This window comes from Garra rufa, chromosome 8 (assembly GCF_049309525.1).
Source record: "Garra rufa chromosome 8, GarRuf1.0, whole genome shotgun sequence".
In the NCBI taxonomy this organism is placed as follows: domain Eukaryota; kingdom Metazoa; phylum Chordata; class Actinopteri; order Cypriniformes; family Cyprinidae; genus Garra; species Garra rufa.
The window spans coordinates 44,653,270-44,673,821 of NC_133368.1; the positions used below are offsets into that span (position 1 = coordinate 44,653,270).

General features: G+C 35.3%; 1 protein-coding gene across 1 annotated transcript in view; it reads right to left on the bottom strand.

Moving 5' to 3' along the window:
* The window catches only part of LOC141340209 (STE20/SPS1-related proline-alanine-rich protein kinase-like), a 45,754-nt gene that overhangs the window by 4,738 nt on the left and 20,464 nt on the right, over window positions 1-20,552 (bottom strand). The window contains exons 6-11 of the mRNA XM_073845134.1: window positions 16,014-16,069; window positions 11,995-12,104; window positions 11,062-11,163; window positions 6,788-6,921; window positions 6,199-6,247; window positions 6,023-6,088 (exon numbers count right to left, since the gene is read on the bottom strand). Coding sequence (XP_073701235.1) covers window positions 6,023-6,088; window positions 6,199-6,247; window positions 6,788-6,921; window positions 11,062-11,163; window positions 11,995-12,104; window positions 16,014-16,069 — 517 coding nt within the window. The remainder of the gene's footprint in view (window positions 1-6,022; window positions 6,089-6,198; window positions 6,248-6,787; window positions 6,922-11,061; window positions 11,164-11,994; window positions 12,105-16,013; window positions 16,070-20,552) is intronic.

The window sequence follows — 20,552 nt, forward strand, 5'->3', positions numbered from 1 at the left end:
TTATTTTATTTCAGGTAGTTGCCAAAACAGCATTTATTATGTTGTTTATAATTTAGTAATTCCAATAATTTAATAATGTAATTTTAAATTACCTTGATACTAAAATGGTACCAAAAAAACAAACTGAAATAAAAATGTATAAAAAAAATTACATAGGCATAAACAAAATAATAATAATAAAAATAAAAACAAAATTACAAAATTACAAAAATATCCAAAGAGAAAACTGTTATTTGAGATTGTAATTATTTTTCACAATTTTACCATTTTTAATCAAATAAATGCAGCCTTGGTGAGCATAAGCAGCTTTATTAAAAAAAAAAAAATTCAAAATCTGATCAAAAAAACAATATTATCAATTTTCAAAAGCTTAAAACTCAGTTTTGTTAAGTTTATACTGTACTTGCAACAAGAAAGCTGACAAATGGTTTCGAACAGATAATTAACTAGATAAGATTAATTCTCTGTAAAAAAGCAATCTTGCTTCTCCAGAAAATCGATTGCGTTTAAAGGATGTCTAAATACTTTAATTGGAAAAAAAAGAAAAGAAAAGACCAAAATACAGATTACAACATGATTATTTTGCAGTTCAGTGGCTGAGGGCGACATCTGAGACGAAGCCAAAGACATTTCAAGCTGCAATGCAATGCAGCAACTACCGCTGGGAAAACAGACAGTGATCGATCATCTGAAAGAGTTGAATACGGCCATCGACTAGAAACCAAAAGCGATGTAGCCGCTGACCTCCATCGCTTTAATCACTGTTAGTGTGAACATCCCTTACAGCTGTTTGTTAACACGGTTTCAGCTGATGAGCTTCACTAGTGTACCATCCCACTAACAACTCCAATACCCCAATGGAGGAGCTACAAATAACGTTTTAGATCTCTAATTAAACCTACATTTCCCAGAGGTTCCCTTTCCTCAATAGAACGCCTCGGATGACTGCAACTGTTGTCAAATCTAACAAGTACGCACAGGCTTCGTTCCACCCTTACGTCTGTTTTCCCTCCCTCCCATTACTACTGTAATTCATTGAGAGGAGTCTATTACTGAAAGCACGACTAGTTTTCTCTGAGCACTTCGCACAACTAAAAAAAACCATCACACATCGACAAAATCAATTCTAAATGGATCTGCTGCAGTGATTATTCTTTACAAGTCAGACTCTAAATACGTCTGTGTGACTGCGCCGTAATCTGCCGGGCAGCTTTTAAGTGCACTCATTCGGTCACCTACTGTGGAATAAATCCCTTTATCAGTAAAAAACACACCTTTTTTGATGCACGAAAGTTGGTCGACCTACAAACACTATTATGAACATACCACAAGGAAGTCTGCATGCATTTAACAGCTGCTCTTAAATCTCTTGTTTGTGCAACTTGCGAATGTAGCTTTAAAAAAAAAAGTATGGCTTAAAAAGTATATTTAATATATGCAGTATTTCTCTATATGTTGCAGGGTTATTTTAGTTAACTTAAACTAAAATTAAATAAAAAAAAAAAACTTAAATTAAATTTAAATTAAAACCAAATAAAAATAGATATGTATACACTTATATAGAAATATATTTGATATTTATTATATATTAAAAAAAGGCTAAAACAACATAAATTTAAATAGTTTTATTTCAGCTATTTTATTATTTTTTCTACCCATTTTACTTCACTAAAACTACATTTAAAACCTATAAAACACTTGCGATTAAAAAAATGTTTTATTTAGCTAGGTGTCAAAAACTGAAATGAATAAAAAATAAATGAATAAAATAAAATGATAAAACACTTGAACTTATTTTACTTCAGCTAGCTGCCCAAACAGCATTTATTATTTAGATTATAATTTAATTATTTAATTTTAAATGACATTGATACTAAAATGGTACTATAATAACTAAACCTAAAACTGAAATAAAATATATTCTATGTAATATATATAAAACATATTTTTAAAAATTGCATTTGCATTTTTTGTACATTGCAAAAAAATAAAAAAAGGCAAAAACAAAAAAGTTTCAGCTATTTATTATATTTCACTAAAACTACATTTAAAACCACTGAAACACTTGCAATAAATAAAATAAAATAGTTTTATTTCAGCTAGCTGCCAAAAACTGAAATAAATTAATAAGAAAACATTTTATTATAGCTAGATGCCAAAACAGCATTTATTTATTTTTTTACAATTTAGTAATTCAATTAATTTAATAAATTAATTTTACATGGTCTTGATACTAAAATGGTACTAAAATAACTAAACCTAAAACTGAAATTAAAATTAAATTAATACAGAATTATATAGACTTAAAAACATTTTTTTAAAATTATATTTTTATGTGTAGCTGGTGGATATTTAAAAAGTATATTTAATAAATGCAGTATTTTTATATATGTAGCAGTTTAGTTTTAGTTAACTAAAACTAAATCCAATAAAAAAATGAAAAAAAAAATATATAGACTGAAATAAAATAAAACATCATAAAAAAAATTATTTTATTTTAGCGAGTTGCCATAACAGCATTTATAATTTTGTTTATAATTTAGTAATTTAATAATTTAATTTACTTTTTTTACATTTTAATTGCAATAAAATAAATGTAAATTGAAATAAATTAATAAAAACTAATTTATTTTATTTTAGCTAGTTGCCAAAAAAGCATTTAGTATTCATTTTGTAATTTAGTAATTAAATTATTATTTTTTTATTTTTATTTAAAAGACCTTGATACTAAAATAGTACTAAAATAACTTAACCTAAAACTGAAATAAAAATTATATAGACAAATAAAAATGACTCTCTTTATGTGTAGCTGGTGGATATTATATATATTTTAGTTATCTAAAACTAAAATTAAAAACCATTAAAAAGACTTGCAATAAAATAAATGTAAACTGAATAAAATAAAATTATTTTATTTCAGCTAGTTGCCAAAACAGTACTTATTATTAAGATGATAATTTAGATTAATTTGAAATGACCTTGATACTAAAATGCTACTAAAATAACGAAATCAAAACTTAAATTAAAATGTATAAAATTATACAGAAATATATTTTATATAGGCTATATATTATATAGAATATATAAAAAAATATATAGACCTAAACAAAAAACAAAAACAACAAAAAAGACAAAAACACTAAATTTAAATAAAAATTCAAATAACATTCATTTCAAAATATTAATAAAAACAATAACAGGATCTCTCTGTGGTGTTTCATGTGTTTTTTCTTAAGCTAAATTAACAAAATATTGTGTTATTTATCATTCATTTGCACCTATATTAGACTGCTTATTAATAATAATGCATATATTTTTTAGAAAATGAATAATTATGCACATGATTCATAAAAAAAAAAAAAAGAAAAGTTTGATTCATGGAAACTTAATATACAAACTTATAAACTATAAGTTGTTTAAGCCAGGCTATAAAAAACATCTTATGACTTGCAAGGTAACGAAGGATTGCAGACTCAACCCAATGGCAGAGACTTTTGGAAACCGAATGTCCAATCAAAAAGCAATATTTACAATGTTTGCATCACCAGCAAAATCACTGTGAATATTCGATATATTTACACAGCATATTTCCCTCATTCTGTCAGCTGCACCTCAACACAATGCCAGCAGCCCACATTTGTAAACAACAACATCCCCCCATCATTTCAGCCCATCAGTGTCACAGCCTCAACTTCCACCTCCACCGGGACGTTCTGTTCCTCCTAAATGAATGGATGTGCGCAGCTCTTTAGCTGCCATTTCTCTCATTTATTTAGTGGGCTGGAGGTGTGGGGTGCTGATAGCCGTCGCTGCCCTCCCCAAACCAGCAGCACTATCGCACATGTGGCCTGCATGCAAAAGGCTGTTTAAACACAGCACCCTGTTGCCTGCATTAAAGGCCATTTTTCTTCAGAGCTCATCAGAGCTCAGAGACATTAACTGTCTGCTGAAGGTACAAACTGAGACAGTGCCTTCATTCAGTGTGAATGAGTTTTACACCTCCTGCTTACTAGCAGGAAAGCACACCGAATACAAACAGATTTAGAAGGAAGGGTCTATTACTGCATGTTGATGAAGAGTAAAACATGTTTAAAAAATAAATGCAGAAACATGATGCAGAACAGAAACGACTGAATGATAGACAGAGCGTTATATAGAACAACAGAAAAAAAGAACGATAGATAGATCATTACATACAGAACGATAGAACAATAGAACTATAAAGTGATAGAATGATAGATTGTTACATAGAACAACAGAACGATAGAAAGAACAATAGACAGATCGTTAGATAGAACGATAGATAGAATGATAGAACGATAGATAGATAGAATGATAGAATAGATTATAAAAGAACGATAAAATGACAGAATGATAGATTGTCACATACAACGACAGAACGATAGAACGATAGACTGTTACATAGAATGGCAGAACGATAGATAGAATGATAAAACAATTGATAGATTGTTACATTAAATGACAAAATGATAGACAGAATGATAAAACTGTTACAACACCAGAACGATAGAACGATAGAAAGATAAGATTGTTACACAGAACGACAGAACGATAGAATGAAAGATTGTTACATAGAATGACAGAAAGATTGTTACATAGAAAAGAATGATAGAACAATAGTAAGATATATTGTTACACAGAACGATAGATAGAATGAAAGATTGTTACACAGAATGATAGACAGAATGATAGAAAGATAGATTGTTACATAGAACAACAGAACAATAGATAGAATGAAAGATTGTTACACAGAATGATAGACAGAACGATAGAAAGATAAGATTGTTACACAGAAAGAATGATAGAACAATAGAAAGATAGATTGTTACACAGAATGATAGATAGAATGAAAGATTGTTACACGGAATGACAGAATGATAGAAAGTTACATAGAACAACAGAACGATAGATAGAATGAAAGATTGTTACACAGAATGATAGACAGAACGATAGAAAGCTAGATTGTTACATAGAACGACAGAACGATAGATAGAATGAAAGATTGTTACACAGAATGATAGACAGAACGATAGAAAGCTAGATTGTTACATAGAACGACAGAACGATAGATAGAATGAAAGATTGTTACATAGAACAGAATGACAGATAGAATGATAAATCATTACATGATTTATCCTAGATAGAATGACAGATAGATTGTTACATAGAATGACAATGAGACAGATTTATAGATAGATAGAACGACAGAACAATAATTAGAATGAAAGACAGATCATTACATAGAATGACAAATAGATTGTTGCATAGAACGACAGAAAGATAGAACGATCGAAAGATAGATAGATCGTTACATAGAACGATAGAAAGATAGAACGATCGAAAGATAGATAGATCGTTACATAGAACGATAGAAAGATAGAACGATCGAAAGATAGATAGATCGTTACATAGAACGACAGAAAGATAGAACGATCGAAAGATAGATAGATCGTTACATAGAACGACAGAATAGATAGAACAAATGAAAAACAGAACAATAGATTGTTACATAGAATGACAGAACAATAGATAGAACGAAAGAACGGCAGAACAATAGATAGATCGTTACATAGAACGACAGGAAGATAGATTGTACCATAGAATGACAGAACAATAGATAAGAGTAATAGATCGTAACGTTAGAATGATAAATAGAAGGATATAATTTTTCACTGATAAATGAGCATGTTAGAATCAAGTGAAACAAGTGAACACACTGAGGGACAGAATTCACAATGGAGTCCATGCATGAATGGCTCTTACAGTAATAGGTTAGAGTGCATTCAGTATCTGAGCGGTCAGAGAGACACTCAGTGAGTGTTGAGGGCAGATGTCCTGCAGTGAGAAACATTACGGCTTCCGATCCCTCAATCAAACGCAGCCACACTGTTTAATCAATACAGAGAGCACTTTACTGAACATGAGAGCACAGAGACCCATCTGGCCTGTGGGAGAAAATACACTCAAAACGCATGGGGAAGAATGAGACAGACAGCGTTACCTTTTTGGCTCTTTGGATTATATTTGGTCCTTTACTAAGCAGCTTTTCCATCAAGTACTCTCGATTCTACAACACAGAGGCAAGGGGAGAAAAATACATAACATATATCAGTGACGGACCACTGTGAAGCACTGGTTAAAGCATTTGAAATATGGAGGGAGAGTATACTGCCGTACCTTAGCCTTTTGGAAAAATTTACATTTCAAAAGCTCAGCTGCAGTGGGCCTGTGGAGAATAGAAAGAGCGTTTGATGCTGACATTTTCAGACAGGTCCACATTTCAAGACTCAACATTAAAGATTTCAGATTCAGATTTTTACTTGACCTGATGACATTTTCCCTGTACACATGCATACTGCCTATATATTGTATGTAAAATTATTAGTGCACCAGTTATTAGCCCTACTACCTGATGTCGAATTTACTGACCAGAAGAGGCAGTTGATATAGACCGTAAACAGACCAGCATCAATTTATTGTCTCAAGATGGCATTAGCCCATCTGTATCTATTTAAGCTACTTTGTCTGCATGACATTTCTTTTACTGACTGCGATTTATCTTTAGAGAGAGCAAATAGTGAGCAAACGAAGGACAGGCGAACTGCTGTTCAATAACATAACATAATTCAAATCAATATGTTTGCTGAAACTTCTGGTCATGCAAGAACAGTTTTGCAGACTGCACACCATTCAGCATTCTGGGACACAGATTTTCTCATTTGTGTGAACAATTAAGGCAGATTTGTATTCAAAGTATTCAAATTACCTCTTTGCAGGGTCCTTCTGAAGGCACAAGGATATAAGTTTTCTAAAAGATTTCCCATACTTCTTAAGCATCTCTTTGTCCTCAACCCCTGTCTCCAAGGATGGAGGATCATTCTGCAGTGTGAGCATTAAAACCTACAAAACAGAAAAAAAGAGATCAGATATGAAAATACATGTAATAGAATGATAGATGAATAGAACAAGAGACAGATGGATAGATAGAATGACAAAAACATTGAAGGATAAATACAACAGTAGATAGAACGATTGATGGATTGTTGGATGGAATGATAGAGCAGTCGATAGGTAGAACGTTAGAGTGGTTGATGGATAGAACAATAGAGCGGTCGATAGAGAAAAATGATAGAGCGGTCGATGGATGGAACAATAAACCGGCCTATAGATAGAATGATAGAGTGATCGATGGATTGAATGATAGATGGATGGACCAATAGAGCAGTCAATGGATGGAATGATAGATCGTTCGATAGCTAGAACGACAGAGCAGTTCATAGATTGAACAATAGAGCAATCGATGGATTGAATGATCGATAGAACGATAGAGTGGTCGATGGATGGACCGATAGAGCGGTTGATGGATGGAACGATAAACCAGTCGATAGATAGAATGATAGAGTGATCGATGGATTAAATGATTGATAGAACGATAGAGCAGTCAATGGATGGAATGATAGAGCAGTCAATGGATAGAACGATAAACTGGTCGATAGAATGATAGAGTGATCGATTGATTAAATGATTGATAGAATGATAGAGCAGTCAATGGATAGAACGATAAACCGGTCGATAGAATGATAGAGTGATCGATTGATTAAATGATTGATAGAATGATAGAGCAGTCAATGGATGGAATGATAGAGCGGTTGATGGATGGAATGATAAACCAGTCGATAGATAGAACGATAAACCGGTCAATAGATAGAATGATAGAGTGATCGATGGATTAAATGATTGATAGAACGATAGAGCGGTCGATGGATGGAATGATAAACCAGTCGATAGATAGAACGATAAACCCGTCAATAGATAGAATGATAGAGTGATCGATGGATTAAATGATTGATAGAACGATAGAGCAGTCGATGGATGGACCGATAGAGCAGTCAATGGATGGAATGATAGAGCGGTCGATGGATGGAATGATAAACCAGTCGATAGATAGAACGATAAACCGGTCAATAGATAGAATGATAGAGTGATCGATGGATTAAATGATTGATAGAACGATAGAGCAGTCAATGGATGGAATGATAGAGCAGTCAATGGATGGAATGATAGAGCAGTCAATGGATAGAACGATAAACCGGTCGATAGAATGATAGAGTGATCGATTGATTAAATGATTGATAGAATGATAGAGCAGTCAATGGATGGAATGATAGAGCGGTTGATGGATGGAATGATAAACCAGTCGATAGATAGAACGATAAACCGGTCAATAGATAGAATGATAGAGTGATCGATGGATTAAATGATTGATAGAACGATAGAGCAGTCGATGGATGGACCAATAGAGCAGTCAATGGATGAAATGATAGAGTGGTCGATGGATGGAACGATAAACCGGTCGATAGATAGAATGATAGAGTGATCGATGGATTAAATGATTGATAGAACGATAGAGCGGTCGATGGATGGAATGATAAACCAGTCGATAGATAGAACGATAAACCGGTCAATAGATAGAATGATAGAGTGATCGATGGATTAAATGATTGATAGAACGATAGAGCAGTCAATGGATGGAATGATAGAGCAGTCAATGGATGGAATGATAGAGCAGTCAATGGATAGAACGATAAACCGGTCGATAGAATGATAGAGTGATCGATTGATTAAATGATTGATAGAATGATAGAGCAGTCAATGGATGGAATGATAGAGCGGTTGATGGATGGAATGATAAACCAGTCGATAGATAGAACGATAAACCGGTCAATAGATAGAATGATAGAGTGATCGATGGATTAAATGATTGATAGAACGATAGAGCAGTCGATGGATGGACCAATAGAGCAGTCAATGGATGAAATGATAGAGTGGTCGATGGATGGAACGATAAACCGGTCGATAGATAGAATGATAGAGTGATCGATGGATTAAATGATTGATAGAACGATAGAGCGGTCGATGGATGGAATGATAAACCAGTCGATAGATAGAACGATAAACCGGTCGAGGGATAGAATGATAGAGTGATCGATGGATTAAATGATTGATAGAACGATAGAGCGGTCGATGGATGGAATGATAAACCAGTCGATAGATAGAACGATAAACCGGTCGATAGATAGAATGATAGAGTGATCGATGGATTAAATGATTGATAGAACGATAGAGCAGTCGATGGATGGACAGATAGAGCAGTCAATGGATGGAATGATAGAGTGGTCGATGGATGGAACGATAAACCGGTCGATAGATAGAATGATAGAGTGATCGATGGATTAAATGATTGATAGAACGATAGAGCAGTCGATGGATGGACCAATAGAGCAGTCAATGGATGAAATGATAGAGTGGTCGATGGATGGAACGATAAACCGGTCGATAGATAGAATGATAGAGTGATCGATGGATTAAATGATTGATAGAACGATAGAGCGGTCGATGGATGGAATGATAAACCAGTCGATAGATAGAACGATAAACCGGTCAATAGATAGAATGATAGAGTGATCGATGGATTAAATGATTGATAGAACGATAGAGCAGTCGATGGATGGACAGATAGAGCAGTCAATGGATGGAATGATAGAGTGGTCGATGGATGGAACGATAAACCGGTCGATAGATAGAATGATAGAGTGATCGATGGATTAAATGATTGATAGAACAATAGAGCAGTCGATGGATGGACAGATAGAGCACTCAATGGACGGAATGATAGAGTGGTCGATGGATGGAACGATAAACTGGTCGATAGATAGAATGATAGAGCGATTGATGGATTGAATGATCGATAGAATAATAGAGCGGTAGGTGAATGGAACAACAGAGCGGTCAATGGATGGAGCGATAGAGTGGTCTATGGATGAAGCGATAGAGCAGTCAATGGATGGAAAGATAAAGCAGTTGATGGATGAAGCGATTGAGTGGTCGATAGATTGAACGATAGAGCAGTCGATAGATGGAACGTTAAACCAGTCGATGGATCCAAAGACAGAACGATTGATTGGAGATTGGATGGATGGATAAAATTACAAAATGATAGACGGATGGAGCGATTGATGGATGGAGCATTAGAGCGGTCGATGGATGGACCAACAGAGCAGTCAATGGATGGAATGATAGAGCAGTCGATGGATGGAACAATAGAGCGATTGATAGATTGATCAACAGAGTGGTCGATGGATTGGCCAAAAAAGCGGTCAATGGATGAGCGATAGAGCGGTTGATGGATGGAACGATAGAGTGATTGAATGATCGATAGAATGATACAGTCACCAATGGATGAAATGATAGAGTGATCAATGGATAGAATGATAGAACAATGGATAGAATGACAGAATGATTGATGGATCGAACGATCGATGGATAGAATGATAGAACAATTGATCAACAGAATGATCAATTGATAAAAAGACAGAACAATCGATGGATAGAATGACAGAACGATCAATGGATAAAATGATAGAACAATCGATCAATAGAACGATCAATGGACATAACAATAGTGCGATTGATGGACTAAACGATAGATTGAACAACAGAACGCCAGAATGGTCGATGGACAGAATGATAGATGGATAGAAAAATAAAACAATCGATGGATAGAACAATGGATAGAACTATATAATAATTGAATGATCATCATTTGGAAGGATAGATGTATGTACAGATGGATGAAACGACAGAATGATGGATAAACAGATGGATGGAATGACAGAACAATGGATGGATGAAAAAAAAAACAATGGGTGGATGAATGGATAGATAAATGGAAAGATAGAACAATGTATGGATGGAAAGATGTATGTATTATGATCATTTTCATTCCAGATGAACTGCTGCCCGCTGAGCCTGGGACGATGGATGCTGCTGGAAAACCACATTAGATACGGTTCAACTGTGCTGGCTTTGCATTCATTTAGTTAATATCGGCAATACAGACAATTAAAATGAATCTCCAACTCTTGATTTACCTTGTGTAACTGTCATAATTCCATTCCCAAAAGAGGTTATGAAAACAGGCTAGTTTTTCACAAACACACCGCATGAATGGTCACGTGATCAGACAGTCGTCATATTTACCTTCATAGGGGGGTAGCGATGATACGGCGCAGAGCCTGTCGCGAGTTCAATGGCAGTGATTCCAAAACTCCAAATGTCAGCTTTGAAGTCGTAACCCCGTACCTGCGATCACATGACACAACAGATGATGGGACGGCAGACTGTGACCCACACCAGTCATACAGAGCTGTTTTTTTCACAACAGATATCTCTATGATCTGCACTAAAATAGTTGAATGGCTATTAATAATTTATAGTATCAGAAAAGCACTTAGAAGTAGTCCAGCTGTGAACACTTTCATGTTGCCAAGATCCATCATAATAACAGTAGATGACAGACACATGTTGGCTCTGTTACAAAACCTAGGCAGCAACTTTGCAATTGATGCAAGATCCATATCGCTGATCTAACGGCAAGATACTCAAAGCACAAAAAATAACAGCACACATAAATATTGGGTAAAACAGTCAATTTTAATTACATTTAATTATTAATTATCGGTATATTACAATGATTTCTGAAAAATCATGTGACAGATTGGAGTAATGATGCTGCAAATTCAGCTTTGAATCACAGAATAAAACTACATTTTAAAATATAAATAGAAAACAGTTAATTTAACAATATTACTGTTTTTATTGTATTTTTGATCAAATAAATGCAGCCTTGGTAAACATGAGACTTCTTTTGAAATAAGTTTAAAATAATAATTATAAATCAACATTTCTGTCTTTGTCCACTAACTTTGATGGATTATGACATTAAGTTAGTCAAGAAATGCAATGATGCTTCAGATTTAGGCCAAAATAGGGTATCTTAGTATTTACTAAACTTCTCAAACAGCCTTCATGTTGAGTGTGCATCTATTAATGATTTGAATGTAGACAGCTCAGTAGGTTTTTGAAATGGATCCACTTGTACATGTTTAATGTTGGTTCTTTGAGCAAACTGACCTGCTCCATCACCTCTGGCGCCATCCAGCACGGGGTCCCCACAAACGTTTTCCTCACTTTGTGTCTGGTGACGTCTCCACCGGTGGACAGAAAAGCACTCACACCGAAATCTATAAAGAATGATTAACAATCACATTATAAGTCTGTGGGTCACTCTTGCACGGATAATATCTATGGCAAAATCGCTTAAAAGTTGGAAAGTAAATGTTTTGAATGAAAATTCAAATTTGACATGCATGAAAACGAAAGATAGATATACAGTCTGATAACTTGGTTGTACTGTGACATACCGTTGTGTCTAAGTCAGTGTAAAGAGGTCTTTCCAAGAAATATGACAATTAGATGTGAACTATGATATTTGGAGAGAGCTTTGTTTTCATTTATGTCAAACATCTGGTTTGATCAACAAGATCTCTTTGTGAACAATCCTCACAAAATGTATCAAGAGCAAGAAGTCATTTATACGACAAAATCAAAGGGAAAAAACATATATAATATATATTGCAGAATCTGTAAAATGTTAATTATTTTACCAAATTAGGAGGGATCATACCAAATGCATGTTAATTTTAATTTGTACCGACCTGAATAAGATATTTCACATAAAAGACATTAATATATAGTCCACAAGAGAAAATAGAAAAATAGTTGAATTTATAAAAATGACTCAAAAGTTCAAAAGTTTACATACGCTTGATTCTTAATACTGTGATGTAACCTGAATGATCCACAATTGTGTGTTTGTCCTGAACAGTTAAACTGCCTGCTGTTCTTCAGAAAAATCCTTCAGGTCCCACAAATTCTTTGGCTTTTTAGCATGTTTGTGTATTTAAACCCTTTCCAACAATGACTGTGTTTTGAGATCCATTTTTTCACACTGAGGACAACTGAGGGACTCATATGCAACTATTACAGAAGGTTCAAACACTCACTGATGCTTCAAAAGGAAACAATGCATTAAGAGCTGGGATTGAAAACTTTTGAACAGAATAAGCATATGTAAATGTTTGCCTAAATATCATATTTTTTTCATTTAGTACTGCTCTTAAGAAGCAACAGAAGATACTTACATGTTTCCCAGAAGATAAAATAGGTTAAATTTACCCTGATCTTCAAATTCAAAAAGTTTTATTTTAATGCATCGTTTTTCCTCCTGTAAAAGTAATGTATGTTTATTCTGTTCAAAAGTTTTCACCCCTGGCTCTTAATGCATTGTGTTTCCTTTTGAAGCATCAGTGATCATTTGAACCTTCTGTAATAGTTGCATATGAGTCCCTCAGTTGTCCTCAGTGTGAAAAGATGGATCTCAACATCATATGTCATTGTTGGAAAAGGCTCAAATACACAAAAATGCTGAAAAACCAAAGAATTTGTGGGACCTAAAGGATTTTTCTGAAGAACAGCAGGCAGTTTAACTGTTCGGGACAAACAAGGGACTCATGAACAAGTATCACTAAACAGCTGTGGATCATTCAGTTAACAACACAGTATTAAGAATCAATAGGTTTTCTGCAATCACGTGATTCTGATGACATGCAAAATACAGCTGGAGCACAGGAAGTGATTTTTCTCAATAGGAATCACTAGCAGAAACTCAAAATGCCTATGTTTGTGTTGTTCATGGAAATTGATCAAACCTAGAAATTCATTTCATATCGTGTATGAAAATTTGCTGTTCATGAGGAAAATGCAAGAAATTGACTGAAAAAAAGTGGCTTGTAAACCTGCATCTGCAGTCAGGAGCTTGTGTGTGCGAATGGTTAATAAATTATATAATAATAATAAGATATAAAGAAATATATAAATCGATACAGGGTGAGACAGTGAGAATTCACTAAATCCCACACATAGACAGGATGTAAATAAGATATTATATTTGCGACTGATTACAACGGAACCTTGTGAGATTGCCATAAATTGAAGCGAGTGACAGCTTTTAGTGACTATGGGAGTGATATTTGCTCTCTTTACGTGCTGCTAACAGGACCAATAGCCAAAAACCCTGTACAGCAGTAGTTTCAGGAGTGACATATATCCTGCATCCTTCATATAAATGCGGGGATCACTTTCAAAATAGTTTGTTTGCAATCAGGCTTAGTTACTTAGCTTATATTCACAGCCTCGATGGCAGGTAACCATTTTAATTTGGCTGAAAAAAAAACTCTCTTTATAACATAAGGATCACATCCAACATATGTTGTGACTTTTTGTTTATACAGTACCTTTCTCTTGTAATAGTGTCTAAACCAGTACAGTACAGACTTTCCTCCATCTCATCCGTTCAAATTCCGAACTGATTATAGCGTAGAAAGTAAGCAAATAGCGCTTCCATATAGTCACTAAAAAGCTGTCACTCACTTCAGTTTCGAAAAATATAATATCTTACATTGTCTACATGTGATTAGCATTGAGTGAATTCTAACTTTCACCCTATATCTATATGTATTTATGTATTTCTTTATTAATATCTTAACATATTATTATCTTTTCTTAACCATTTGCACACACAAGCATTATCCGACTCTCCTCTTGACCACAGACGGAGCATTACAAGCCACCTTTTCCTGCGCTTTTCAGTCTTGCTGCGATTTACGAAAGACCCACAGTAAAGAATTAGCACTGAAAAGGCGTGGACAGAATTGTTTTTGCACCTGACCTTACTGACCCTTGTAGGGGTTTCCCTTTCAGATGCAAAATTGCGTTTGTGAAATAACTTGTATTTGCACCATTATTTAACGCCCAAGGAAAGCATGTCCTAAAGGTGGTAATTTGCGCTGCTCTTGGTCGATTGCGCCATTCATTATGGAAATGATCTGGCTGTGTCCATGTTCTTTAATGTGTGCTTTGTCAGTAAATCACACTCAGAATTTCCCCTCCCATTGGCACTTTATGGAATTGCGCTTTAATGCTAATTTGCCCTGTTTAGTAAATCTTTTCCTTTGTGTCCTAAAAATAGGCCTTCTTTTTGTTATGCAAAGGGGGAGGGTTTAAAATTTTACCTGGATTATTTTTTTTGAGATTTGCCCTTGTGTGATTGAAAATGTTTTATTTATTAACAAACATTTCTGTAGAAAAATCTCTAATGTGAAGTCCAATCTGAACAAAGCCAAGCCAAGGTCACCAGTGGAAACCCTGGTCACATAAAACCAATCAATATTCTAGAACTAGATCAGCCAGTTTCCCCCCAGGGACGGAAAAAGCCCCATTTCAGGAATTGAACACTTCTCCACACTATGATCAGTGCGTCTCAGGCCTGCTTTTCTGCTCTCCTTTATGTGGCTCTAACGCACAAATATATAAAACAAAATCAAACAGAGAACAAAAGTGTGGAATAAATTATCTTTTGATAATGAAACCATAATTAACCTCAATGAAAGAAAATTTGTAAAAAATATAAAGTGGCTGATTAAATCACTGCCAGGTTATTGCTTTTATAGTTGGCATAATCAAAGCTAATTACCATGGTTTAAAAAGCAATATAATCTCTCTACAGGCCCATAAATGTTGCTTTTTAGATTGACAACCAATATTAATTAAAGCAGATTTTTTACAGCTAAAGAAAGCTTAATTACCTCATGGCTATAAATAACTTTTTTGAGAAGCTGAAATAATTATGCGACTGAATATTATGAATGCATTGGTCAAAATCAGTAAAGCGCAACAAAGAATTTTTATTCAAAATATATTAGTCATACAAGTTCAAATATAAAATTAAATAATATTTTCCCCTTAGGTCCACTTAAAAAGTCCTAATTTGATGTTTCATGAACTCTTTCATACTCTTCTAATCAGTTTCTGTGGCAGTTTCTTCAAGACATCTATGTAAATGCTCACTTTGCATGTGAAATAAGATGAAGCACGTATTTGCAAGCCACGTATTTGTTGTTGAGCCAATCTCGTATTTAACCGCCCCAATGAAAAACTCTGGAGATGTTAAATGCCAAGATGTTTGTGGTTTTACTTACTAAAAAAAAGCATCAAAACATTGTAGAAAATCTACAAAAAGTTAAGCTACAAACCTGCGATCTGCACCGATCCATCTTCTCCCAGTAGAATATTACCAGCTTTCACGTCCCTGAGGTCAAACAGAGACAAAGCACATCTATGTCACGGTTTATTATAATCTTAAACATTAACAATATCGCCAGTGGCTGAAGAATGAATCCGCACGTTTATGAATTTTTCAGACCATTATTACAGCGGAGATGGCCTCAAGGGAAAAGACCTCATTAGTATTTTCCAGCACTTAACATGCAGAGGAACTTAATTAAATAATATGTTACACTAGTCTCACAAAAGCAGACGCTTGACTATCAGCATGAAGTCTGGCCCACTTTGCATCTTATTTGGACTGAGAGTTGTCCACTTAAAGGAATAGTTAAACCAAAAATGAAAATATGCTTAAAATTGACCTCAGGCCATCCAAGATGTACAGTAAATTCCAGGACTTTCAAGGACGTCAGTCAGAGATTTCACTTATAATTTAATGTTTTCCACTATTTAAGAAAAAAAGATTTGCGGAAACGGTCCGAAATCCTGATCTGAAACACATGATTCCCGATACTCACTCCAAAGTCCCAATCTAAAGCAAAAGATTTGCGAATCATCATTTCAGATCAGGAACCGGAGCATGGATCACAAATCATTAAATTCACAGAATGATTCACAATACGCTAACTCCCGGTCTGAATCAAATGATATGCGTAGTCCCAGTTGAAATCAAATGATTTGCAATACGCAAAGTGCCAGTATATGTCAAATGACTTGCGAACCCTCTTAGAAGTCCCAATCTGAAACAAATGATTTGCAAACATGCACCAAATTCCCAACCTTAATAATGATTTGTGAATAATTCAACATTTTGATTCAAAATCAAAATCATTCAAGAACCCGCTCTGAAGCAAAAGTTTTGTAAACCTGCTCCAAAGTCCCAATCTGAATAATGATTTGCAAACCATTATTTCAGATCAGGACTCGGCTCACCAATTATTCAATTTCAGGAATGATTCACGATACGCTAACTCCCAATCTGAATCAAATGATATGCGAAGTCCCAGTTTAAATCAAATGATTCGTGATACGCAAAGTCACAATATAAGTCAAATGATTTGCAAACCCTCTCCGAAGTCCCGATCTAAATCAAATGATTTGTGATATGCGATTTGAAGTTCCAATCTGAATCAAATGATTTGCGATATGCGATTTGAAGTCCCGATCTAAAGCAAAAGATTTGCGAACCCGCTCCAAAGTCCCAATCTGAATCATGATTTACGAACCATCATTTCAGATCAGGACTCGGAGCACGGATCAATTATTCGCGATACACGATTTGAAGTCCCAATCTAAATCAAATTATTCACAATATGCAATCTGATTGGAGCACTTCGAAACAGTGAATCATTTTGCGATGCAATGGTTAAACTGATTCTGAGTTTCAAAAAGCTCTGTTTCACCCATCATTACGTGCTTTTTAATCATTACAAGCAATGTTGAAATTTAAAAACTGAATAGCTATTTTAGTTTGATCAGTTTTTTGTTAGTGAATCGCTTTGAATCGAGTAAATCAAGTTTGAATCAATCATAGCCGCTCTAGCATAAATGACTCACTCAGTTGATTTGGTTCTTTTCTTTTTTTTTTTTTGCATATTCAGCCATAGTACTACTACTAGTTTAGCTCGATAGTTTTTGGACATTAACTGGAATAGGCAGAAAAAAAAAAAGTGTGATTTTTTTTTTTTTTACTGAATTTTGCGTGAAAAGATATGCTCTTATTGAAGACTTCTTTTCATAGATACATTCATTTTCTTTTAATAATTCACGCACTTTTTCAAGTTCCTCTTCAGGAATATAGCTATTTTTAAGGGTTTTCCAGGTCAAATTCAAAGCATTTTTAGCACCTTGTACGAACCCTAATCAATTAACATCTTGTGAAGTGAAAACTTGTGTTTGTAAGAAACAAATACATCAAGGCATTTTATCTTTAAAGGGCTCATCGGATGCAACACTCACTCAGTGGAATTTTTTTAATCTTTAAAAGTAATATCCCCTTTTTAAAATCAGGTCATTCTCAGCTTCTTGTCGGTGTGTCGCTCCCACAACAGTTGATTGACATGAGCGCCATACCACAGACCTGCCCTCACCGAGCTGAAACAGTCCGACTCCGTTCGCCATTGTGTGCAGGGGAAGACAAGAATGTCTCAGATTGAGCAATTGTTGGATGTAATAATGAATATAGCAGTAGTCATTTACCCTTGACATCTGAGCCGCTGAAGACGCAGAGGATTAACGTTACTTTCGTTTTGAAAGGAAAGCGCCGATCCCGATCTACATGTGCATCTATGTTCGTGCAAATCATTCGTGATGCAGCTTCACCCACAGCAGAAGTGAGTATAAGGGTTTTTTATGTATCTTTGCAAATGGCCTTTCTTAATAATGTGTTAGTTCGCAAGTTTCACCGCTAAACGCGGCTAAAGTAAACATTACGGCTCATCATCCCGCTGCAGAGAGGGGCGGAGCGAGCAGAGCTCATTAGCATTTAAAAAAAACATGCAAAAGAATAGCTTGCACTAAAAAGGGCTGATTTTGACAAGGTAAAAAAAAGTTGTTTTCTATGCTACCATTGTAAAATTTTAACCAAAGTATGTTATAGACTTCTCATTAAGACCCAAAAGAATCATATCAACTTGTGGAAAATGGGCATCTGATGACCCCTTTTAAACCATCGCTTCTGGCTAAATTAGAAGCCCATAATCCATAATAATGCTTCCTCTTGTTGTCATCTCACATCAAAATCCACCGAAATATTTGTTTAAAACGGTTTTTTAAAGGTGCCATAGAATGCATTGAGAGAATATTTTAAATTGTTCTCTGATATCTACATAGAAGGTATATGGCATAGGAAAGGGCAAAAAATCTCCAGAAACGGTTTTACAGGTCCATTTACAACCCTAGGATTTGTCCCTAGAATGAAATGCTCCGTTATTGCCTTATTTGGAAGCTTCATGAATATTAATGAGCTCTGCTCTGATTGGCTGTTTCACAGAGCTGCTCATCGCTATAGCTGGCACATTGATAAAAATATATATTTAATTAGGAGCTCTAGCCGCTTTTAATATGTGGTTTGTTGAATCTGCCATTTTGAATCGCCGACATTTTAGTCTCATTACTGTGATCTAGGGCTGTCCCCGACTATGAATTTTCATAGTCGAATCAGAATTTTCGAATATTTCTATAGTCGACCGATAGTCGAATCATCTAGGCTTATGTGCGTGTGTGAATGGGTTGGGAGGGGCACGACACTATAGTCAGCAGGAGGGTAAAACTATTTTTATTTTATTTTATAAGCGACCAAAACTGCCTGCCAACTGACAGACAAACTTATTTAGGTTTAAATAAAAACACAGAACGCGTCTTTTAGTTCTAAAAACGCGAGGCGCACAGCACTGCCTTTTTTGGTGACTTTTAATGAAAGAGCAGTGTGCTGCGGTTTTTTTATGTTGCTAAGCAACGACCAAAACAGCTGTCCTGTCAGTCAATTCAAAGGATTATAGTGCGAGAGCTCTAAAATCTTAGTTTTTTGCTGTTAAGTAAACTGTCATATTAGCAGAAACCCTAAATAATACAGCTCCGGGTTACCCACGATAGACACCAAAGGTTTCTCCTCCATTTCTTGGAGTCTCCGGACTTTTTAAGCAACGGTAAACTTTCGCCATCACAACAGAAGGCCCGCCTCTCCATTCATTCGATTGGACAATGGAAAAGAACGCGAATGACGTTGGGCGTTTTTCCGCTCAGAGTTGATTTTTTTTCAACTTCAGGCGCTCAGAGCGCTCCTGCAAAACGCGAGGCGCAGCAGGCGGCGAAAACGCGAGGCGCCGGGGGCGCATAAACAGCGTGCAGAACGCTCACTGCCAACCGAAAGCCATTCAAAAGAGGCGCCTCCAACTGCAAAAACGCGTTCGGTGTGATCGCCGCCATCCCTGCCGTCAAGATGGTCCTCATCTCGTCATGCATCAGGGAAAGTGAAAATTAAATTAGTCACAGGGGTGGTTGGATTTATTCACAAACACGTTAAAAATATTTATTGAACGCTTCTTTCTTTTCACTTTTGTTTTTACTGCATTATCATAATCAAAGGCTGTATATAACGTAATATAACCGTACAAAACCAGTAGTTCTGTGTGCAATTAGACATTGAGCACCCCCATATTGGCAAAATGGTATGATGCTCGTTTCACCCGCGAAGATTCGACTGTGAGATCGGTGGTCGAATCAGGCTCCGCATATCGATGCATCGAATCTTCGACTATTCGGGGACAGCCCTACTGTGATCATATGTGCTCTGTGTAAAGTTATAATGCAGAGGGAGTGCTTACTTACCACACAAGTTCAGCTGCCTGTCAGTGATACTCGGGATCTGTAAATCATTCGCCATCATCAGCGCAGTTATTTCTCCATCATTCGCCATCATCAGCGCAAGTCATCTCTCTGTTTATGTGGTAAGTGAAATCTTTTGTACTGCAATGTAACAGGCTAGCGCTAGCATTAAGCTAACCGTG